We start from the raw sequence: 25,872 nt of genomic DNA, 5'->3' as shown, positions 1-25,872 counted from the left end.
TTATGTAGATTCGGTCAGCATCTTATAGAATATAGGCGTTTACATCGCATGCGTTGTAAACGCATGTGATTACAACGCAGTTGTTACAATGATTACTTTGTTACATCGCAGTACCTTTGCAACGCAAGTCGTTACAACGACTTGCTGTAGGGGGAGCGCTGGATTTAGGAATAGTATAATTTACTATTCCAACTCCAGTGTGTGGAACAGTAGGGGATGGTGTTGGAATAGTAAATTATACTATTCCTTAGTTTAGAGCGCCCCCTACAGCAAGTCGTTGTAACGAATTGCGTTGTAATGGTACTGCAATGTAACAAGGGGGTCGATGTAATGACTGCATTCTAATTGCATTTGTTGTAATGCATGCAATGTGATGGCTGTTTGCCCATCTTATAATATGCTGCCCACCTCAACTGTTTATTTGATACTCCAGGGAAGAACTTAAGATTACTTATCTTCCTATCCGTAATGGGAGGTAAGTAAACGGAGCAAATTTTAAAGGAAATGCCATAAGAAGTTAATTCTGATGAGCTTCACGAACAATAAATGAAAACCCCTTGAACTTTCACCACACATCACTAAGCTACATTTTCTAAAGCTAAATGTTCTAAATGTAAAGGTTTGTGGAACTGAACAAGTGCCAAATTTCTTTAGGAACAACCCAATCATATTGTTAATATTGTTTAACTAATAAAAGGTTGCTCTCGGAGCCACCAAAATAAAAGTCTACTCTGCTATTTACCTTAGGGAGGAGCGAGCCTATCCCACTTGATAGTGCAGGAAACTAAAGAATATGTGGTCGCTGGAAAATACCATCTTTTGGTGGCATCTAACCTCGTATGATTACAACCAAAAAGGTCCTGGTTTGACCTTGGGGGCTGGTGGAAGACTTTTTCCTTGAAGTGTTTGAACAAATTGTGCTGAGCAAGGGAGAACCTTTTTCCAAGAGCAAGCCAAACATTTAGTAAGATGGAACTTCGTCATAGAGAGAAAACTCAATGTTTTTTTAACCCCTTGGACGCGGCCGCGATTCTGCACCTGTGCGGCACTTTTATTGAGTGCGCGGGTTCATGACGGCCCCCAGCCGTCATCAGCACACGCCCACTGTGGTGCATGACGGCCGGGGGCCGCCATCAGCATGGAAGGGGTCATTGTCCTATAATGGAGTGCATGAACCTTGGCTCTGACTATCAAGAAAAAATTACCACAGAGTCAATTTTGAAAGATATAAATATAAGGGGAAACACAGATGTACACTTTTACTTCTCGGTGTTCAATATAGCCTAATGAGGATAGCAAAGAGAGAATTTCTAAAGAAGGCAACAAAGGAGAGAAACAAGAGCAAAAGGCTCCCAAATAATAAGGGATTGGTAGGTTAAGATGGAAAACAACAGAAGCCAAATTAAACAATAGTCAGACGGTAGACAAATCTTTCTTCAGACTATAAGCAACAATAGACACGAAGCACAGAAATCAGCTTCCTCTCAAGTCTTTACCGCTCTTTGTGCAGTCCTTGGGCTGTATTACATATAGTGCCACGGGGTCCAACGGGTGTGTGTGCACACTTTATGCACCCCTAGGGCACTATGGATTACAGAATGTGCAACAGATGCTTGTGCAACCCCTTCTGTAAAACAGATAGCACTGGTGCACATGTAGTGCCATCACTATCTTCAGAGGGGGGTCCCATAATTGCATGGGGTCTTGGCCCAATGCACATGAGGGAATCATTTTGACTCTGTGCCCATGCCGTATTATGGATGTAGTCGCAGAGGCAAACATACCCTTAGGAGGCACACTGACAGTGTGCCACAAAAATGGTGAAATGGTGCCAGTTGCCCCCATGAGGGCTGCCCTCTGGAGGAGGGAAGGGAGTCCATGGACCCCTCCAGACATCCACCTGTAGGCACGTGCAGTCACTCCCTGCACCCCCCCTTGCAGGGGACTCTCGTTTTTCACAGGTCAGACAGGTTGCTACCTGCTCAGAAAAACATGGAGTGGCTTTGAAGCAGCCACTCTGTATTTCACTGAATGTTCTGCCAGGGCAGGGTGAGTTTGCGGCGGCCTGGGGCAGTCCATTCATTGTAATAGGGAATGCTGTTTATGTTTGCACCTGTCGCAACTATTCAAAGGTGCACTGTGACACAAAGAAGGACAATGCACCTGCTCTGTAATATCAGCATTGATTTTCGTATTAACCCTGTTCACCTTTTCTGAATGCGATCCTGTTGATTCTCTCTCACCATCACTTCCTGAAGGCCGGACTGTATGGAATGTATTTTTGGTCCCTCTTGCAAAACCCGAGACTACAATGCAATTAATTTGAAACTGATGTCCCAAGTTGTTTCTTGCAAAGACAGAGCAGATAGTTGAGCACCAGTCACCTCACTGCCAGAGGGGCCAAGAATGAAGCAGCATGGCAGTCACACAGAAACTGAGGCGAGAATCCATTTGTGAACAGAAATTCAGATGCAACGTCAGGCTCCGTTAGTCACCGGGAGACTTTTCAAGTACCGGTTCAATTAAATGGTTAATATGGAGGTCAAACTGGTGTGGTTTGGGATAAAAGTGGGAGAAGTTGATGTCAGTGTTCAGTGGATTTAGTACACACCCTGTCCCGCTGAAACCACTACCTTAAGCATCAAAATCTAAGTTACCCATCCCTCAAGGAGAGAAGCAGTGAAACTCTTGCAGCACCTCCACAGTTCCTATGCAAAGCTCCGATACGTAACATGTGGTATATTAAATGCAGTATCTTCCTGACTGTGCTGCTTTGGTACCATTCTTGATGAAAATGCATCTAATAAACCGAGATTGTGAATAACAGCTGCTTAATAAAAACTAATGCCATTATCACAAATGGGGTTACCCTATAAAGTCAAAAGGACCTGGGTATCGTTCAGTACAGAAAAACAATGGTCCTAGACTGTGGTAGTTTAAGATTCAAAACATTATCATTAAATGTGTAGTCATTAAGGCACATAAGATCATAGGCACACACAGAAAAATTAGAAAGGCCTCTTCCAAAAGACTGATAACTTGAGTTTATTCAGTCACACAAAGAAATATTTCAAAGGAAACACAATTGGTTATTTAAATTTACATTGTTTTTCACGCGGTTATCATCAGGTAGAAGGAGGTACGTGAAAAGTTGGTGCTCATATGAAAGAATAAAAGGAAAAGAGAAGAAGCAATTGACGTTACATTACGGAAATTCGAATATTTGAAAGACAACAGGGGATCTGCATTGGTTGAAATAGTCTCCCTAAGAAAATTCCAGCCTACCCCTATAAGGACAGTAGTATACAATACATTAGTTAGACTGTTGTTATTCACAGTGTAACTTCATCCGTAGGTCAGGAGTGAGGGGCAGATGTAGGGTGTAGGCCTGTACAGGTGCGTCAATGATTTGACCCTATTGCGTAAGGGTAAGTGTGGTCCTCAGCAGAGGGTCTTCCTCAGGACGGGGGTGGAGGGTATCTGAAAATAACCGGTATATTTCACATAAAATGGCCAGATAAGACAAATCCTGTCGAAATTAAGGTGCCTAGATCTAGAAGAAAGGTGCCTCAAAATGTATTATTCGTAATAGGCTCACCAAGTTTCTGAGTTGGGTGAGTACCAAAGGCTATGGCCTCAAAAATTAGTGAATAATAAATCCTGTAGATCCAACATGGAAAGGGAACGAGTCCCAACACTAAAACAATACAAAAAGATGAATTAGAACCTCTTTGTAAGTACATTGATGTTTTCCTTAAACCAATTGCTGAGAAGACTACAGCTTACTTACGTGACACCATGCAAGCCATACAATTAGTTGGTGAGCGTCCTTTTAACCTTACAGATAACATTTTAGTGACTATGGACATAGCATCGCTTTATACAAGCATTCCACAGCTAGCAGCACTTGACACTATCAGAGTAGCACTGGACAAAAGCCCCAGACCATGGCAGTTCCCAACTGAATTTTTTGTTCAGTTACTCGAGATCGCCATGACGAAGAATTTCTTCTACTTTGAGGGAGAATATTATGTGCAAACGAAGGGCGTGGCGATGGGGGCCAGTTTTGCACCAGACCCGGCCATTGTCTATATGGACAGATATGAACATACACACGTCTTCAGCGAAACTAACCCTCACAGAGACCAGGTCTCACTTTGGCGTCGATATATCAACAATGTTTTAATGATATGGAAGGGTGATGGACAACAGCTGTTGGATTTCCATACCTGGCTGAACAATCAATCAAAGTGTAGGACCATTGTTTTTCTGTACTCATAAAAACGAATATCTTATTACCGTCGCAGTAAGAAAGACATATTTATGCAGATTCTTTTAATTGATATGTGTTTCTATTTAAGGCAAACTTTCAGGTTCCGAATTTTAGAAATATTTGTATTTGTATTTATTGTAAATCGGAAGTGTTGTGATTGTTAAACTTCAATTGTGTAGGCAAATCCTGCCCTAAAATAAGGAGCGTGAGCATAAGCAAATGCTGCATGGTGTCAACGGAATGCTGCAAATACTACAAAAATGACGTGGAATTAATAACAATTTAAGGATGTAAATGAGGAATGGTGGGAAGTAGAAGAAGTGAGAGGTGAAACTGTTCAGTACCACATCCTCCTCATAAGAAAAACATTTACAGTCACTTTCGTTGGCACTTCCCATGTACTCTGTAATGTGCAAGTTTACCACTGTCCCAGTAAAATATGTGGCCACAAAAAAAGTATTAAAAAGCCATAATAAAACAATTTCTTCTGGTATTCTTTTGAAGGGACCTGTAGCCAGTTCGCCTTGGTGAAAGGTGAAGAGGTGATTCCAGTCAGGGCTAACATATTCTGCGATTTGGGGACATGTTACTTAACCGCATCGCTGCGGCGCATTTTCCCGCTGTGCGCTAAAGTTTTTAAAAACCCGCCGTTCATGACGAGCTCAGGTCGTCATGAGCGTACGAAAGGTGTACCTCATGACGAGCTGAGCTCGTCATCAGCGTCGATGTGGCTAAGGCACCGAGTAATGGTGGAATCTTACAAAATTCACACTCAGCACAACAGCAGCACACCTATCATTGCCCCATAGCATTCTTTTCTATTATGATCTGTATGTTCTGCTTCCGGTTCCGGCGCGCTGCTCCCGGACCCATTCCTGGATCAACTGGTGAGCGATGGCCCACCTGGGGGGGACCCAGATTTGGGTTGTGTCGTCGTCGCTTTTTGAGGGCGTATGCTCTCTGTTCAGAGCTTCCTCCAGCTCCGATACATTGAACCACCGTGCTGACTCCAACTCTAGTTTGTTCACACTCAACTAAAAAACAAAAATAAAATTGTTTAAACCTGGTTAAGTTTCACATTCATTTTATATATGATCAACACGTTTTAATCTTTCATTACAATTTTCTTGCTCTTTGCTTTTTCATGACATGCCTTTGAAACAAAACAATATATATTATACACTGCCTGGAGCTTTTAACGTCTTAAACTGTTTGCTTATTTCTCCTGAAATGACAAATACACTAAAAATATAATCAGTTCCCGATAGTGATGTTCACTGAAAAGGCAAATGATTGGACAAAAACACATTGAAAAAGATACTGACTGCTACAGTGTAGGCAATCTTGAAAGTGTTCATCCCTTCAATGTTTAAACGTGAGGCTAAGTGCGAGGCATAAAACCATGGCACAGCTGTGCATGTTGAATAGGGCAGGCACTGGCATGAAATTAACGTAGAATGGAATGCACAGAAACGGGAGCACTGAAGCGATATCATAACCAAGAGGTCTATTAGGATGGCGGACGGATGGCAGCCGCCGGGCCGGTGGAGGCAACCACCGGACCGGCAGTGGACATCCGCCTGCGATCGCAACCCGGAAAACCGCCGGTCCCATTAGCATGGCGGTGACGACCACGGCGGTGAGAATTTCCGCCCGCCACTTTTTCGTCGGTAGCAGTCCGCACGTCTGCCTAGCGGGCGGAACTTGATTGCCACAATGGTGCCAGTACAGGGCCAGGGTCCACCAGCATGACTATAATGCCGGCGGTAGCCAGCCTTTCCACAGCAGTGGGACCGCCATGAAAAGACATGCGGAGAATGTCTCAGGGGGTTCATTGCGGGCCCCCAATGTGTTGGGGGGTGTAGTTGCATTGGGTGGTACCCCCCTCCATGTCCCTGTACCAGGTGGCAAGCACTGTGCAGTTCCTGCCACGCAGAGCAGGGATATGCTGGACATGCTCCTTTTGACATCGCGGCGGTGCTGCTGGCAGCAGCAACCGCCGCAATGTTAAAGCTCGCGATATTACCGCCGCGGTCAGATTTCGACTGCGGAGAATACTAATTGGACCGGTGGTTATGCCGCGGTCCTGGCGGACGGTCTTTTCCCGCTAGTATGGCGGTCGGGGTGATTTCCCGACCACCATCCTAACAGACCCCCAAGTCTCAAGGGTCAGTGTGAACAAGACTGTACCATCAAAAGATCATTTAATATTCTATAAAGCAAAGTTAGGATTCGCCTATGCACCTTACACAATGTTGCGTACAATACTGGTTTAATAAATCCATGGTCCCTGTAGCGTCCTCTCCAGCCCGGGAGCATGCAAATGAAATGCGCTGCACATGGAGCTCTGCAATACATGTCTTTATTCTTCACCATACAACCACACACTGCATCATAATGTTTATAACCACACCTTAACACTTCTCAGCAGATTACATATTTCCTGTTTAGAGTCGGCCCAAAGCTGCAAGGGTACTAGAGCGCATATTCTCAAAACACTACATCACCCCATTTGTTAAATAAATAGTACAGACAGCATACAACCATCATAGTTCCTCAATGAGTCGTCGAGGCACTCGCACTGGTCGACCAGATCAGGTGGTATGAGGTAAGTGAGGGGCACCTTGAACAGGCAACGATGGCATTATTTCAGATGATTGATCTGGACAGATGAGCAGGGTTGCCTCATTGTCACATGCCTACCTTCAACACCGCGGTACAAAAGGGGGTGGTGATGGACGGAGCATTTGAACCAATCAAACACTCACACCCAGTCAACAGATCTGGGTTTAATCCAACACCATTCTTTAGCCCACTCTGCCACCCCAGTTCAGACATGGCCATATGCAAATCAGTCTGATCCTGTGCCTCATGGGAACAGTCCAGCCCGAACTGCCAAGCCATGCCTTCCCTGGACCGGAAACAAGCTTCCTAGGACCGGTTTCTGGCATTTCAGCCGTTTTCAGCCAGGCTTGCTTGAATCCAGTGGCAAAGTGAGCATGGGACTCACCTCTGAGCATACCCTGCCAACTTATGGCGAACAAAGCGGTACAAAAGGGGGTGGTGATGGACGGAGCATCTGAACCAATCAAACACTCACACCCAGTCAACAGATGTGGGTTTAATCCATCACAATTCGTTAGCCCACTCTGCCACCCCAGTTCAGACATGGCCATATGCAAATCAGTCTGACCCTGTGCCTCATGGGAACAGTCCAGCCCGAACTGCCAAGCCATGCCTTCCCTAGACCGGAAACAAGCTTCCTAGGACCGGTTTCTGGCATTTCAGCCGTCTTCTGCCAGGCTTGCTTGAAACCAGTGGCAAAGTGAGCATGGGACTCACGTCTGAGCATACCCTGCCAACTTATGGCGAACAAAGCAGTACAAAAGGGGGTGGTGATGGACAGAGCATCTGAACCAATCAAACACTCACACCCAGCCACCGATATAATATGATACTAAGCACACCGCCCTAATTGGGTGTTTGAATTGAATTTAATTCACAATGGCTCTGCTGGTTGGTGCATTATAAACATTGACTATGCATGAATTCGAAAAGTGCACCCATGCATATATAGGAGTGGCACTACAATGCAACTGTTGAAGTTCAATGTTTTGTTTTTTCTCTCTTTTTCTTTTGTCTTTTTCTCTTTCTCTCCTAATAGGTGGAATTTTTCCCAATTCCAGAAGCAAGGAGGATAAGTATTCTCCTCACTGTGATTTGTGAATTTTTACCATTAAAGAATTTTGGTTAAAATGATTTTGTTTAAACACATACATTTTATGGTGTTTATGAAGGGGACAGCTATCTGTACCTTCAAAAATCAAATTATAGGTCATCATAATTTGGTCTGTAAAAAACCAGGGTGGGAACTATTACCTTTTTGAGCCCTGACGAAAGCCCGGACCTATTTTTGGCCGTCCCTTGTGGGCTGATACATGTTGGCTAACCTTTAGGGTCTTAGGACCATAAAACTCTGAAAAGAACCGCTTTTACACTTTTTTTAATATCCACTGCACCCCCGCTAATAAAGGGATACCTGGGGAAGTAGTAGGATTTTTAATCTTTAAACCCCCCCTGGCCTATATCTCCTAAGAGCTCCCTGAAAAATGGTCGAGCCCACCCAAACCTTTAGGAGTCTGGGTGAACCCGATGATGAAGCATGACATCAATAGCGTGTGTGAGGATTAAAGAATAAAAGGAATTTTTTCCTTTCTGATACAGAGGTATATACCACCAATAGGAGTTTTAGAGGCATTAGGAGCCAGTTTGGGTTTAGATACAATTGTGGAGAAAAGTTTATACTTGGGAGGAGGTATCCATATGTCTACCTTTCTGATCCCTTATGGTACCAGTGGATTTTGCCACTGTTACCTTTTGGTTATAGGGCTCAAGAGGCGGCCTACTGCTCTTCCCCTGTGATGCAAGAGCTGTCAATCTTCATGGTGTGTAAAAAGTAAAAACAGGAGATCTGTGGTATGCTACGCTTATGTAGGGGAATGTTCTCTCCTTTCAGGGGTGGTTGTTGAAACTCCATTTGTTTAACCTTTCCCCAGTGCAACCCCTCTCCTTGCAAAAGTAAGACAAGGACCTGTACTGCCTTCATCTGGGAACGAGGCCTTTATATGTTTTACAGGTACGAGAGATTAAAGGGTAGCAAGAGAGAAGCTGGGTTTAATGCTGTAGTTAACCTGTCTTGTTTTGACTTACAGATCTCCCTCCCTGTTGTCCCCTTCCTTTACTTCCCCCGCCTGACCATCCCGCTCGCCTGTGCTGTTATAGCAATCAGGGTCGGGACTGTCGAGAGGTGGACTCCTTTTGGCATCGAACCGCTCCGGAGGAATCAACAAGCAGACACTGCTAGCAGTGTGGGCCATCCAATGTCGCACTAGTATACATTTCTAAACAATATATAGATTTGCAATGCTCTACTTTTCATGACTCCACTGCTTTGAAGTCACTAATAACACAAACAATATTGAACAAAAGTGAAAAGGAGCATAATCTTTGTATGTAGATTACTTAATAGTAAGTACGATGATACATTAATCCATCGTATTCAGTTCTATTCATCAAGGAGCATTGTTCATCCGTATTCAAATTCACTTTATTGAACTCATTTTATAAACGTACATCAGCAAAGCCCATGCGTTTCGTCCAACAGGACTTCATCAGGGTTTGATATGATCTTCCAATAACCAATATATCTTAAAGCATTAGAAAAATATGTGGATGAAATAAGATCTTGAACACGTTCCGTTCCAATGTGTTTGTAAGGCGTAGTACCCTCTGTAATAATCCACCTTGTCAGAGATGGAATTCAGAATAACTAGCAGCCGATCTTTATGTCAATAAAGTGCATTTGAATACAGATGAACAAGACTCCTTGATGAATAGAACTGAATATGATGGATTAATGTATGTTATTGTACATACAATGAAGTAATCGACATAGAAATATTATGCTCCTTTTCACTTTTGTTCAAAATAGGTTGTTGATGACAAGTCTTCCACAAAAGGAAAACGCAAAGATTCATTAATACCTACCAGCCAGCTGCAGTCACACTGAACGTGAAAAATAAAATGGCAATGAAATTATTTCACTGCCATTTTATTTTTCATGCGGCGCGCCGCCAGCCAGAAGAAATAGGGGCGTGTTCTCCTATGCTACTGACTGGCAGCATAGAGGACCAGAGGAGCTAGCTGGACGTTCCAATGTCAGTTCAGCTCTCTTGTGCTAGTCAAAGTGACATGCGCACGTTGCAGCTCTCTACCCTGCTGCCTCGACAGTTGGGTAAAGACCAAGCACAGGCCTCCAGGGCCTGAAGGAGCATCCAGCAAGCCCACTCCATCAAATTCTGGCGCCTCTCTCATGCTGGTTACCAGCATGAGAGTAGCGCCAGGATTGGTAAATGGAACTGGTTGGAGCAAGAGCACTTTGTGCCAAGGGACTGGAGCGAGGACGTCGGATATTGGACGTGCAGCAAGCAGGGTAAGTGACTATTTATTTATGCATAGTCACTCACCTTACCTACATACACGCACCCCCCCACCATCCATTTGCCTGCCCCACCAATAAATATACCTGCCAGTCGCCCCTGGTCAGACATTGTCAATGGATGCAGCGCCACCTTTGGGGATAAACAGTTACAAAGGTGGCACGCCTTCAGCTCTTTTTCAACTCATTCATCTAGGTGACTAAACCACACCCGGTCCCTTAGGCCTCTTGTGGTGGCTACAATGCCACAATGTCCTTCAAGGGCCAGTTCAATGATTTGCTGTCTCCGGCAAACAGGTATGGCAATTCTCGAGCCTCTCAGTATGAGACCTTCTCAGGTGGCGATAGATCATTTTGTAAATTTTGGAATTTTTGCTATTCAACATCTTCAGCAATGGGCCGAACAGTTTTCTTCAAAGATCACATTGTCTTTAAGGATGAACATGTCTTTATATACAATGGTAGCAGCAATGTTGTGTTCAGTGGATGGAGCTGATAGCGTGCTGGACTTCACAATGAATTTGAGATTCTCTTCAGCCACTTTGGATGTTGAACTATGACGATGTAGTGGCACTCTTGAAAAGTAGTCAGCGGGGTTTGTATCTTTCCCTGGCTTGTGTACAATCATATAGTTGTACTCTTGCAGTCCCAACCACCATCTCTAGATACAAGGGGGTATCTTAGCTTTCGGGTTTACGAAGATAGTGAGCAACACCTGGTGGTCTATGATGATAGTGAAACGTTTCCTGTATAAAAACACTTGAAAATGTTTGCTGGCCCATACTTCAGCTAGACTCTCCTTCTCTGGCTGAGAGTAGGCACATTCTGTTTTAGACAGGCCCCTACTGGCATAGGCTACAATGGGTCTCTGAGCATTCAATGGCCATTCTGCATTCTGTTGAGCTTAATGCCCCCCCCCCCCGGGCTCGCACCTATTTTGATCCCAGTATGTAACTTGGGGTCAAAGTAGGCAATTACGGTTGCATTCTGAATAGCATGTTTTATGTCTTTGAAACTCTGGTTGCATTCAGGGGACCACTGGAATGGGACATTTTGCTTTAAGTCTCTTAGCAGGGCACTCACGATAGCACAGTCACAAATGTATATTGAGCAATAACAAGCCATGCCTAAGAAGGATAGCAGCAAGGTTACATCTTGTGGGCGGCAAGCAGATGACTATGCTTGTACTTTATCTGGGTCAGAAGTCACTGCCCCATCAGAGAATATATACCCTAAGAATTTGAGTTTGGTTTTGTGATACTCACACTTTGCCGTATTCAAAGTGAGACATTAATTAGCAAGTAATTGGCACACTTATGTAAGGGGTTTGTCATGCTCCTTTTGTATCATCCCAAATACCAGTATGTCATCACTGTAATTGAAAGCATGTGTGACAGGTTGTGTTACTCGGCGGAGGACATCCTGAAATATCTCCACCACCAAAGATACTCCAAAACTCAATCTTTTTTATCTGAACACACCAACATGAGTCAAAAAAGTAGTAAGGGACCTACCATTCTCTTCCAGCTTGAGTTGATGATAGCCTTTGTTCAGGTCAAAACAGGAGAAGACTTTGGCTCCTTGCAGCTGCATGATCATATTCACAATGTGGGAACTAGGATGTCTTTTTGTCTCAATTGCTTTGTTGTCCTGGTGCATGTCAACGCAAATCTATCCTTTTTTTGTACCACCACAACTATGGGCAAAACCAATGGCGTAGGACTGGTGGAACATTCAAAGATGTCATGTTTCAACAATGTTTTTAGTTCTTTCTCAAATGCTTCTTGTAAGTGGACAGTGACTATGCAGTGCCATTGGGCAACAAGGCGAATTTCCTTATTAATATGAAGTAGCACTTTCATTGTCTTGAGCCTTCCTAGGCCATAAAATAACAGTGGGAACTATTATCTTCAGACTGAGCACGGACGTTGCAATTGCAAGATATCAGGCCTATCTCAGCAGCAGTGGCAATGCTAAGTAGGCATGCACTCAATGAAGTTCCTTGAAGAATATGGATTGGCGCTTGACCTGACATTGTTTTATGTCTCATGGTTACTGTCAATGACCCTTGACTATGTAATGGTTTGGACACCGTCCACGTGTATACCTTCGTGTTTGACGGGGTAAGGCGTGGCCAGGAGATAAGTTGTTAAATATCTATGCTGGCATGATATTAATCGATGCACCACTGTCTATGATGAAGGTTATAGGACAGCCGTTCACCTTTAATGTAATTTGAGGTCAGTGTCTAAAGGTAACTTTTCGCTCTGTTTGGTGCTTCTCATTTGACTTTTGATCTTTTTTGCAAGTAGCTAATCCTACATGTGCACGTCATTCTTTGGTAGACTTTATCAACGCACATTCGTCTTCTTCACTGTAACTGGACAGTGATATTGAAGACCTTTCTATGATGAATTTGACGACGATCAGCTTTTTGTTTCTACTTGTCGTATTTGATATGCCTTCTGGCCTTGCAGGCGTGACGATAATGATTCTGGAATCTTCTGGTGCCCATTTTCTCTTCTGGCTGTGACACATTTGGTTTCTCTTTTGCTTTGCAGACAAAGGGAAATGAAAACACACATCAGAAGCATACGTTTTCTTTCTTTGGAGATGTCGACTTGTGCGCATCTGTTCTCTGTTTATTTATTTTTTTGTTTGAATATATTTTATTAGTTTTCAGCACTTATTTTCAGTACACAGTTATGCAATGAGCAAGAGAAAATGGCACACATAATCTTCAAAACATCACAACGACAATACAGCATAATGATAATACACAACGGGATATTGAACACATATCACATTACTCTCGGCAAAAACTGATGAGAAGTATAAAAAGAAATAGAGGGTTTAGAGAGCGTGAGGTCGCATGGTGTCAATAGCAGTGTGGTCTGGGGTTCGGGGATGAGATGTGAGGCGGCATGCTCTTGCAGTTGCGCGTCTTCCCCAGGTCCCATCCGACAATTAGCATGAAGTGTACCACCCGTTCTAAGGTCGCAGCGAAAGTGCTGCGGGCTAGAAGGTCTTTGGCAACTTATACAATATTCACAACTTTGTAACAATCATGTCAAATGGAAAACTTCCATGACATCAGAACTTAACCAACAAGGAAGAAATGAGATGGGACAAAATAAAGAGAAATAAATCTCCAACATAGTGAGGTGGGGGGGAAGAGACTGAAGAAAAGATAACATAGGGAAGAAAGATAGGGGTGAAGAGCTAGTGGATTAAGAAGAATGTCAATGTGCGTCTGCGGAAGTAGGCCTCCGATTCCAGGGCTAGGGTGTGGAGTAATAGAAGTCCTGTAGGGTGCGGGTCTCTCTCAGGGGGGGAAGAGTGGCTCAGCAGTGTCTAACAAGCACCAGGGTGCCAGTATCGAGAGGGGGGGGGGGGGGTTTGGGCATTCGTTGCCCTATGACTCCGTAGTAGCACCTCACAGCATGGGTATAGGTTATGTCTTTCACACGTCCGAGATGAGGGGGTATCAATGGGGGCATGAGGCTTTCCAACCCACCCCCTGTCCAGGGCCGGCTCGAAAACTGGCATCATCTAAGTGATTCCCTGATTCAAACTCGCCTGCTGGAAGGACTTCAGGGTATCATCCCAGAGCTGTGCAATGGGGAATTTCCTCAGCCCTGCCGTCTCCTCCCTGTGTAGTATGGTGCTTTCCGCTCTCGCCCAGTTTTCAAAAGAGGCATACCAGTGTTTAGCATGTGGGGGTTCACCGTTTTCCCAGCGTTTAGTGAGTAGTCGTTTGGCCGTGAAGAGTCCTAAATTCTAGAACCTGGCCGGCACCTTGTTGAGTTTAGTCCTCTTGTACAGTCCCAGAATGCAGGCCTCCCATGTGTGTGGTAGGTCTTCACCAGCTTTTCAGCAGGGTTGTCGTTGTGTTCCAGTATGTCTGTATATCGGGACAGGCCCAGAGCATATGCAGGAGGTCTGCGCCAACCAAGGAGCATCTTGGACACGCAGTTGTGGTAACCGAGAAGTACTTATTGATCTTGTCTGGCGATAAGTATGCGCGGTGTAATATATAGAATTGTATGATTTTGAAGCGGGAGTTGCGTGGGACATTAACGGGGCTGGCCAGTACTATTGCCCATTCTTTGTCCGTCCATGCCCTACCCCTATCTGCCGCCCATTTGTCCCGTAACTGTTGGGTGGAGCATTGTTTGTGCATCAGGAGAGCCTGCGCTAGCCAATGGACTACGTGGGAGCCATTGCCCATAACATGTAGGCATTGTACGAAGTGGTGCGTTTGCAGCTCCTCAGATATGTCTCCCCAGGGGCGTGCAAGTGTGCGTATTATGGACGCATGGAGGAGAAACTGCCCGGCCGGTAGGCCTGTGTCCCTGACTAAATCCTCAAAGGGAAGCAGGACGCTCTCCGCATACAAATCACCCAATGCCTCCACTCCAGCCTGCTACCATCTCTCCAACACAGCCTCCGTCACCACTCCACCGTCTCTGGGAGTTCCCAGCAGCGGTAGCGCTGGGGCATAGGGCTTCACCTCTCGGGTGAGTCTCAAGCTACGTAGAAAACACCTGCGAGCCACTGCCACGTGCAGCTGCGGCGGGCAGGGAGCTCTGGTCAGGGGGTGAAACAATGGATCTGCGTATGGGTCCAAATAGTAGCGTCTGTGGCAGTATCACATAAGTCCCTTCCGCTCAGCCATCTCGTTACCCATTGCAGCTGCGCTGCCAGGTAATACAGTTCCAGGTTGGGAACCGCAAGGCCCCCAGCATCCGTGGGCGCGTAAAGCTTCGTCAACGCTACGCGAGGTCTCCCGGTGTTCCAGATGAGGTTCCGGAGCAAGGTTTCTAGTTCCCGAAACACCCGGGTTGGGACATACACTGGGATATTGGCATAGTAATATAATAGCCTCGGTAAGACTATCATCTTTGTCAGTGCAACACGGCTGGGCACGTTCAGAGGAAGAGTCTTCCAAAAGGTCATCTGTGCTTGCAGTGAGGAAATAGCTCGTATTAGGTTTCCCTCCAGTATGTCGGGCGGGGTTCTATAAATGTGTATTCCGAGGTACCGGAACGTGGTAGGGTACCAGGCGAGTCCCCCGCCATTAATGCGGATGTCGCACTTCTGCGCATCTGGGCTGAAGGAGTACACTCCAGATTTGGCCCAGTTGACTTTGAGTCCCAACATGGCCTCAAAGGTTCGGAAAATATCAGACAGGGACTGCGGTAGGCGAGTCAGGTCCCTATCGTACAGGAGCAGGTCATCAGCGTATAGTGAGACCGCATGTAAACCATCTGCCAGTGGGATCCCCCACTCCTCTCCCTGCGTTCTCAGTAGTATTGCGAGTGGTTCCATGGCCAGTGAAAAAAGCAACAGGGATAGGGGGCAGCCCTGTCTAGTTCCTCTTTGTACCCGGATGGCTTCAGATAACAGCCTGCCAGTGCGTACTCGTACGGTAGGTTTTTGATATAGTAATCCAACCATATCAATATAATCGTCTCCAAGGTCGAATTTCTCCATCATTGCCCTGAGATAGGGCCACTCCACGGACTCAAATGCCTTCTCGAAGTCCAGCACGAGGCACCCCGACCGAGGCCATTGATGTGTGGCATAATTTTGCACTCTAAACAATCTGCGGATATTGTAGGAGGTGCTACGTGTAGGCACAAAACCATTCTGGTCGTGGTGTACGAGAGTTGGGACCAGGGGGGGCCAGACGCTGAGCCAGGGTGGAGGCAAGTATCTTATAATCAGTGTTTAACAGGGCTAACGGTCGGAACGAGCCCAAGCACTTGCCGTCCCTGCCGGGTTTTAGGAGGGAGATGAGGGTGGCTTCATTTAGCGTGGGAGGGAGAGAGGAGTCTTCAGCGGCTGCCGCATACATTCTTAGTAGCTCGGGGATTAGGATATCTGAGCATGCTTTGTAAAATTCGGCAGGTAGCCCGTCTGGGCCAGGGGACTTGCCATTAGATAGGGCAAAAATGGCTGTACGCAGCTCGTCGGGCGTAAGCGGCGCCCCCAGGTTGCCCTGTTGCGCGGCAGTTAGTCTCGGCAGCTGTATGTCCGAGAGATATTCGGTGATGTCTGTGGCGGGGACCTGTAGTTGGGAGCGATACAGAGCCCGATAGTGACCTATGAAAGCCATGTGTATCTTGTCTTGTGTGTACACCACCTCGCCCCGGTCAGTGCATATCGCAGACACAGGGACTGATCGATCTTCTTGTTTGATGAGCCAGGCCAACAATTTCCCAGGCTTATCACTGAGGTGATGCGTGCGCGCCGAATGGGCCGCATAATTGATGTGGCGTAGCCGTTCCAGCAAATGTGCGTGTTCTGTGCGTGCCATGAGCAATGACCCGTCGGCACCCCCTACCGCCTCCTGTTCCCGTTGGAGCAGTTCGGTCTCTATTTGTGTCATTTCCCCCTCTAGCTGCTTCTGTAGGCGCCCCTGTGTGCCCAGGCAGTGTCCCCTGATTATGACCTTGAAGGCGTCCCACTCAATTTGGGGGGAGGACGCGGTACCGGTGTTGTCGTCGAAGTAATGTGCTGTTTGTGCGGAAAGGGAGTCGCGAAAAGGAGCGTCAACAAGCAAAGCTGGTTGTAGCCTCCAGGTGGGAATGGGCGGATGTGGGCGCTCCCACGCTATGTCCAATACGTGCGGGTTGTGATCAATATGGGTGCGGCCCATATACTATGAATCTATAACAAGGGGGAGAAATTCAGTGGAGATCATGTATCTATCTAACCGTACGTGTAAGGTGTGCGCGCCTGAGAAATAGGAATATACCTTAGAGGTGGGATTGCGAGTGGGCCAAACATTGTGTAGGTCCCATTGCGCTGCCCAGTTGGTGAGAGCTTTCATGGCTCCATGTGCTGGTGTGCCGGTTTGGGGCGGGGAGGAGCGGTCTAGCGTGGCATCAAGAATGCAATTATAATCGCCTCCCAGTACCCAGGGGACGCCGTGCCAAGGCGCCAGCTTCGCAGATAGCTGCGCGAAGAAACCTCCCTGGTCCGTGTTAGGGGAATATAAGGAAGCCAGAACCACCGGCTGTCCATCCAATCTGCCATGGACGATTACAAACCTACCCTCTGGGTCTGTGTGGGAATATGTTGCCGTGAAGGGAGTCCCAGGTCTCACCCATAACAGCGTCCCTGAGGCATAGGAGGAGTATTCTGTGGCATAGAGTTGCCCGCGCTATCTGCGGCGTAGTGTTTGCACTTCCGCCTTATTTAAATGTGTCTCCTGTAGGAGTGTGATGTGGACATGGTGACATTTAAGGTAGGAGTAAATTTGATACCTGCGTGATGGTGTGTGCATACCTCTTATATTCCAGGTGGATATTTATATCGCAGTCATTTTACCACACTAGGTGACCCCCGCACCTACTCCCCGCCACTTTCCAGCAACAAGATCCCGCCCCTGTAGCCTCCTCGCATCCCCACTGCATATCATCAAAGACATCTTCATTGACATTGGGATTACATTCTCAAAAAAACAAAAGGATCGTGAATTAAGGAACATAACAGACCACAAAAGTCCAAACCAATGAAAAATACCAAAAGGTCGGTTGCTGAACATGCCACCGTCCAAACTCTCTATCGAGATAATTAACATTTCAGTTCAGGGGGTCGCTGCATACTGGGCACAGCTGCGGTATTACAACAATATGGCCATCAAAGGAAGCTTCGCCCCTCCCCAGGTTTCAGGAAGCATGCATTGTCAAGCAGGAAACATACTAAACGATCATGGCATGGCTCGCTATGCATATGTCAGTTGGGGCAAACCACAATTGGGCATATTAAACAGGTCCTTGCGCCACTCATGTGGCCGGGTTGCGACATACACTGGGATATTGGCATAGTAATATAATAGCCTCGGTAAGACTATCATCTTTGTCAGTGCAACACGGCTGGGCACGTTCAGAGGAAGAGTCTTCCAAAAGGTCATCTGTGCTTGCAGTGAGGAAATAGCTCGTATTAGGTTTCCCTCCAGTATGTCGGGCGGGGTTCTATAAATGTGTATTCCGAGGTACCGGAACGTGGTAGGGTACCAGGCGAGTCCCCCGCCATTAATGCGGATGTCGCACTTCTGCGCATCTGGGCTGAAGGAGTACACTCCAGATTTGGCCCAGTTGACTTTGAGTCCCAACATGGCCTCAAAGGTTCGGAAAATATCAGACAGGGACTGCGGTAGGCGAGTCAGGTCCCTATCGTACAGGAGCAGGTCATCAGCGTATAGTGAGACCGCATGTAAACCATCTGCCAGTGGGATCCCCCACTCCTCTCCCTGCGTTCTCAGTAGTATTGCGAGTGGTTCCATGGCCAGTGAAAAAAGCAACAGGGATAGGGGGCAGCCCTGTCTAGTTCCTCTTTGTACCCGGATGGCTTCAGATAACAGCCTGCCAGTGCGTACTCGTACGGTAGGTTTTTGATATAGTAATCCAACCATATCAATATAATCGTCTCCAAGGTCGAATTTCTCCATCATTGCCCTGAGATAGGGCCACTCCACGGACTCAAATGCCTTCTCGAAGTCCAGCACGAGGCACCCCGACCGAGGCCATTGATGTGTGGCATAATTTTGCACTCTAAACAATCTGCGGATATTGTAGGAGGTGCTACGTGTAGGCACAAAACCATTCTGGTCGTGGTGTACGAGAGTTGGGACCAGGGGGGGCCAGACGCTGAGCCAGGGTGGAGGCAAGTATCTTATAATCAGTGTTTAACAGGGCCAACGGTCGGAACGAGCCCAAGCACTTGCCGTCCCTGCCGGGTTTTAGGAGGGAGATGAGGGTGGCTTCATTTAGCGTGGGAGGGAGAGAGGAGTCTTCAGCGGCTGCCGCATACATTCTTAGTAGCTCGGGGATTAGGATATCTGAGCATGCTTTGTAAAATTCGGCAGGTAGCCCGTCCGGGCCAGGGGACTTGCCATTAGATAGGGCAAAAATGGCTGTACGCAGCTCGTCGGGCGTAAGCGGCGCCCCCAGGTTGCCCTGTTGCGCGGCAGTTAGTCTCGGCAGCTGTATGTCCGAGAGATATTCAGTGATGTCTGTGGCGGGGACCTGTAGTTGGCTCGCTATGCATATGTCAGTTGGGGCAAACCACAATTGGGCATATTAAACAGGTCCTTGCGCCACTCATGTGGCCGGGTTGCCAAGGGTCAAGACCCAACAAGCAGGGGCAGCAGAGGGTCATCACCAGTTTGGCGTCGTGCCACTGATCAAGCACCGGTGGTAGTACTCACTGCGTCTCGTGTCCGTGGTCACGTGTCTAGTTGGGGACCCCGCCCGAGCGCTTTCCAGACCACGATCCAGCAGGTGCATATGCAGATATTGTGACCAGAGTGTTACTATCCTGATGCTCGCCTTCATGGTCCGGTGTTACCCTTCAATTAATCAGGTCCGCCGTCTGCGGTGTGACATCCGGTTGCTCCATGGACATCTGGGAGTCAGGTAGCCCATAGATCGCCTCATCATCGCTAGGGAAGGCTCTGGGGCTGGTGTTCGGAGCGGGGTTTGATGTTGGGGAGCCGCTGAGTTCCGTAACTCTGCGGAGGGCATCCTGCTGCTCAAGAAGAACAAGTTCTGCAGGTGGGGTGAGGTCCATCGTCCCTTGCGACTGGGGGGCTGTTGGTGATTAGTGCGTGACGTTGTGGCGGACCCCGGTATCCGTTGGGGTGCTGTGTCTACTAGGGGGAGGAGGAGGGCGGCCCGCTCCGGGGTCCAGGTCCAAAGGTGGGCCGCGGAGCTGTGGTGGTCGCGCCTCACAGCGGTCGCGTTGTGGGCTGGTGCTGTGGTCCACCCCTGTCAGTGTGGGGCTCCGACCTGGCCAGCAATGAGGGGTCGCGCTCTCTGAGGGATTCTACCTCCGTCAGTTATGCCTCTCCACAGGCGTCCGGTGAAACCCCGCACTTCGGGCCTTTTCCAAGTGCTGATCAACAGGAGGTGCGGGGCGTATGAGCGCTGGTGCGTGCCGTCAGCAGCTGGGTCCCCCGAGGCATAGGCACGCTCGCCCAGGTCCAATTCTGTGCCCCCAAAAAGGCCTCCGGCGTCTCGTGCTGCAGGCCCTACCTCTAGGCCCAGCCCCCGAACGTGATCCCCGGCCTCTCATTTTTTACTCCATCACCGTCAAGTTTTTCTTTTAGATTTTTTTATGATTTTCTTACCATGTTTGTCTTCTAGCTCGTCTATGACATCATCTAACGTTTTAAATCCGTGCAGCCCATGTAGCACCAATATTCTGTTTCTTCTTGGTGTCAAACAGAGTTGGTGGCTTCAGGAATGTAGCATTTTATTTTGGGCAACTACAATTCATTAATACTGAAAGGCGTAAGATTTAAATATTTGGGCACTGCTAAGTAATCTTTATAACTCAGATTCCTCAATACGGTCTATACTAATGACAACTAGGAAAGAGGTAGCAGCTTCAGCCGGACAAACTAAAAATGAAAAACTTCAGGCAGATTGTGCCATTTGTAACTTATTAAAGACATTATTCCAAGACACAGATCAAACAGTGCTAACATCATAATCTATAACAGAAGGATCCCAGCCTAATGTCTGTGTTAAATATCAAGAACAACATAATTGTACTACAAAAATATTGTTGTCAAAATATCGACTACCAAAATATTGTGAAGGTAAGTAGATAGAAATAAAAATATATTTACTATTCTTAACCCCTTAGCTACATACAATCACACTATATATAGTCAATGTGCATATCTGTACAGTCTAGTATAGTAAATCTACTCTCATCTATGTGTACCTAATTGCATGATATTTGTTTAGTTGATAGTCTTTCTATGATATTTGTGTATCATGGCAGTTAAAATGCAATATTAAAGGGATATATCATCTTCGATATGGGAACAAATGCTGATGTATAGTTCGAAGTAGCCACTTTACAGATAAAAGGGACGTGACGTCCAAGTAGCTACCATACAGATAAATGGGACGTTAACACCCTGAAGCTCTACGCAAGAGATGGAGACTACACTTAAAGACCGTGCCTGGATGAGGATGGGATATTTGGCTAATGCAACTTTCTGCTTTGGTGCATACATTTGTGAAATAGTAAACCTGAACCACCTCCCTAAAGACATGAAAAAAGGATTCAAACAAAAGAATCATATTTTCCTAGTGTACATTTGAAAGTGAAAAATCTTTTGGAACAAAGGTGGGAAAAGCTAGCAAAATTACACTCTGAAAGAAACTGAAGCAATGGAATCCAGGAAAGCACCACAAGTAATTCATGGATTATTTTTGGAGAAGATCTGGCAACCAAGAAAGTACTTTATCCGAGAGATCTCTGAAACAAAATCTTGAAAGGCAGATGAAAGTGTACTTAAGACCAAGCATTAATCGGGCATCCTCCTCTCTGTCAGAGTTGGGTCTGGTTTCACATTCTTCTTTGAATGGAGACAAAAATTCTAGGGATGGAAATTCAATGCCAGCCATTCAACAGCCTCATTTGCCATAGTCTAGCCAAAGAAGGAGATGTGAATGCTGCCCTTTGTTCTGCCAGAAGGTCATCACTTCTACGTGACCACTTGTTGACAATACCCCTGCCTTCTTGATGCCAAAGGCCAAGTCATTGTTCTCTAGACAAAATGTTGTTAGTGAGCCACTCAAGGATGTACCTCTGCAGCAGGGCTGACAGGCCAACATGTTTTGTATCAGTTTAATATCAGGAAACACAAAGTATCATTTCCTAAAGTTAAGTTTCTACAGAAGATAACAAAAGTAACCAACTTTTACCACTGAATTACATTTCTGAAACTAAGTGAAAAATATGTTTTGATCATCGTTCTAGCATTTGTGACTGCTTAGATAAAACTGGGAAAACTTCATAGAAAATTCAGCTTTACAAGACAGTGAAAATGGTTTTTGGGTCATTATTCAATAGTGAAGGCACTCTATTCCCAATGTGTAGTATGACACATTAGTATATTTTAAGAATCCAGCCCTGTAGGCTTACAAGACACACTCTGAGGGAAACTTAATTAACATAAAAATAGGCTTTCTTACAAAGCAAAGCTACTTTTTCCTTGTCGTGATCCACAGCAGCGCTTTTAAACTGCAGCCCAACCAGAGCATACGAGTGCCCCAAATGTGCGGATTGTTGAGTCGGAAAAGTCCCTTGCATGATGACGGATGTGCACCCCTGACCTGAGTGCCCGAGCTGCAAAGATGTCTGGATCCCTGGTGCTGATTTTTGTTGTCAGGGAGGACACAAATCATGCATGTTTACCATGGCATAGGAATGTCTCACGGACTGCAGTCTTATTGGACCGAGTGATGCTCAAAGCACTACCCTCATAGCGGTGAAAGACTATTGTTGTGGTATTCCATGACTTGATGTCATTTGGAATTAGTTTATGTCACCTGGAATTAGTTTATGTCACTTGGAATGTTTATCCTTGATTATCGAGTCAGTTGCTCCGAGATCTTACTTGGGAGAATGTCATTTTCCTACTTGTGGTTGTTAAGCTGTTCTTCTTCTACAATAAATCTACTTGGAACCTAACTTCAGTGTGGTTGGAGCTTACTACACATTTACTGGCGACGATTGGGAGTATATTTAAAGAAGACGGCGTTCACACGTTTTAAATGAAGACAAGCCTGCAATCCATGAACAAATAAAGAAAAGTTCAATTGCGGTAATACTTTCGAAATTTTACTAAAGGAAGTGGTCCGCTAAGACTCTACAAACGTGAGTTTTTTTTTTTTTCTATTCGGAATAACTCTGGATTCGTGTTGAAATTGGTTTCCACGATGTTTGGACTGTTTTCATCATTTTTATCGACCGGACTTATCGTGCGGTGTTCGCCGTGATTGAATTGGATTTTGTCGAATTTAAGGATTATTTGGCAAGATTAATGAATCGAATGTAAGCGGATGTAAGCTGAGCGTTTTTCGTAGAACTATTGACATTTAAAATTCAAAGAAGCTTACCACAAGCTTTTGAGTTCTACTTCTAGAATTCGCTTTTCGCCCGAGCTTGACGGAGTGAATTCTGGGTATTTTGACGTCACCGCGCACGATAAGACGTATACCGCGACCATCTTTGTTAAGTCTGAGGCATTTTTAACGTGAATTGTGAAGACTTCGTGACAGGAGAAGACATAACGAGGGAAGAAGCATTTTTAGGATTTAAACATCGTTTGTGTCATCTTTTAACATATCCTGCTGCAAATCATTAACTACGGTGATTTGCACACCTATTTCTCGGTGATTTGCACACCAATACTGTTAATAATTATTTTATTTTTTTTAAGCTTTATTTATTTATTTATTTATTTGTTTTTAATTCCTGCCAGTCTTATTTACAAAATGTCGAATATAGCTGCACCTCCACATTTTCTTCAAATTGCAGGTGATCCTAACATAGAATGGGATCTTTGGTATCCTATGTTTATTGCGTACGTAGAGGTATTAGAAAAGGATGGTTGTTCTGCAAAAAGGAAACTAGCTCTTTTAAGACATTGTCTTGGGGGTGCTGGGATCAAAGAATTTGATAATGTACCACCTTTAGAGGATGCTGGTGACATCGATGTGTTTAATAAAGCCGCAAAGCAAATGAAAATTCGCTTTGGTAGAAGAATAAATACCGTAATGGAGAGGTTCTCGTGAACAGAAGGCTGATGAAACAATTGAGGATTATGTTGCAGCATTACGTTCTCTTGCTTGTTCTTGTTCTTTTGACACTATATCTTATGAACAAGTTCTTAGGGATCAATCTATTTGGAACCTAACTTCAGTGTGGTTGGAACTTACTACAATTGTCTTTACCGGAAGATAAGCAGCCTTAGCGCAGTGGCCATAGCATCAGTGTAATGATCATTAGAAGTGAACAGGTTTTTTTAAATCTGCGTCATTGATGTAAGGCCTACAGGTTACTCATTTAAGTTCCACTGCAGTATATGCTTAACTTACCCATGGCCTACACAAGTTAGTATGTACAGCTGTGCAGTGCTTGTGTGTAGTATGCATGGGCTGGTAGTATGTGTGTGAGTGAATAGTACAATACTTGGACGATTCTTGGTTCCATTTTAAAAGTCCCTGGGCTCACCTGAGGAGCTTAAGGATGTAGAGGAATCCCCCCTAGACAAATTTGTGGATTGCCACATTCCTGCAACCTGGGTGGGAAACATCCTGGAGGAAATAAAGCCAGGCTCTTCGGCATACTTCAAAGGGAGCTCTTTGATTTAGACAGAGGTCACCGGAAAGGGGCTGAACACATCTCAGTAAGCAGATGGGGCTATTTGGAGAATCATAAAGATTAGGGCTGGGGCCATGGGTTAACCTTTTGATACACATATCACTGTGGCTGACATTCAGGTGTGAACCTCCAGTCTCTCCCATGCCTGTGCTGTGGGGCGATCAGATCTGCAGTTGCTCCTCCTGTGATATAGTGCTTTCTGGAGGAAGCACCTGGCCGAGTAGGCACTTGAAAAGGAAGCGAACAAAAACTTCAAAGACTCAGACCCTAAATCACATCTGGTGTCTAGAAATGGACTATAAAAAGGGGAGCTTGAGGCACCCAAGATTGTCAACCTTCAAGCAGGCATGAAGTTAGCAGTGGTCAACATATACAAACAGAACGATCTCTGAAACAAATTTCATCATCAAGCAGTCTACTTTGCATTCCAAAAACTAAGTGTCACCATATGCTCACCACCTGAAATGCTTTAATATTTGCGCATATTATCACCAACGATATTAAAACGCTCACCAAAAAAAAATCAATATCTGCCTCAAAGCGGTGTAGATAATTTTTCCACTCCAACAAAGAAGCCACAAAGCGAAAGACCACATCAGACAACATGAAAACTACTGAATGATGCATAGGAGCATGTTCCCTGTCATTAAAGGGCAAATTTGAAGCAACGCAGTAGAAGGAAGGGGTGCTGGACCTACAGCACTAGGTTCACTCCCAGCAACATGACTAAGGGTCGAATAGCAACCATGTACTAACTTGACATGGTTACCCTAAATCCCATGATTGTTGTCACTGGAGAAGATACACAATTAACTGAACAATTCTGAGCCAGTGTGTCTTCAGAATAAAGTGGACCTGGCACATGGCTTACCTCAGCCAACATTCTCATAAATCCTGAACAGGGTTATACATGCTGAGGGCATAAACTTGGGTAGTGCAGACTAAGGCATACTTTCAGCCTGCTCCCCAGTACTGCCACTACCTCCTAGAAACATGCTGGAGCCACTTTAATCCAGAAGATGTGTTCTCTGGTTCCTGAAATGGAGGGCAGCTACCAGCCTGTGCACAAGTCACAAAGGTTCACGTTGTGCACTATGCAGCCAATCCAAATGGTTCAAGCACAAGACTATATTCTGAACAATCTTTCACTCATTCAGTAAAGTAATTCTTTTAGGGGTATTCTGACAGGCTGCTGACAGTCAATCAGAATTCCTACAGCCCACACTTCCCGTGAACCCAGTTTTGCAGTCCTAGGAGGAAAGGGCAGTCCTAACACAGGTAGTTTCTGTGTTCGGACTGTAAGTCTGCCTGTTTTCTCAGTCCATCTGTGAAGCAGATTTTAATATTTTTGACACAATTTTTGGGGTGAACTAAAATGTTGGCTTTTGCCTCATTCGCTTTT

General features: G+C 45.7%; 1 protein-coding gene across 2 annotated transcripts in view; it reads right to left on the bottom strand.

Moving 5' to 3' along the window:
* Positions 1-4,330: 4,330 nt before the first annotated feature.
* The window catches only part of NUDT13 (nudix hydrolase 13), a 632,694-nt gene continuing 611,152 nt past the window's right edge, over positions 4,331-25,872 (bottom strand). For both annotated transcript variants that reach the window (XM_078643092.1, XM_078643093.1), the window contains one exon: positions 4,331-5,307. In XM_078643092.1, coding sequence (XP_078499218.1) covers positions 5,095-5,307 — 213 coding nt within the window. In that variant the 3' untranslated portion in view covers positions 4,331-5,094. The remainder of the gene's footprint in view (positions 5,308-25,872) is intronic.

The sequence above is a fragment of the Lissotriton helveticus genome, chromosome 5_1 (genome assembly GCF_964261635.1).
Source record: "Lissotriton helveticus chromosome 5_1, aLisHel1.1, whole genome shotgun sequence".
Lineage (NCBI taxonomy): Eukaryota > Metazoa > Chordata > Amphibia > Caudata > Salamandridae > Lissotriton > Lissotriton helveticus.
The sequence above is the reverse complement of the archived record's forward strand: the minus strand, read 5'-3'. Positions and strand labels throughout refer to the sequence as shown.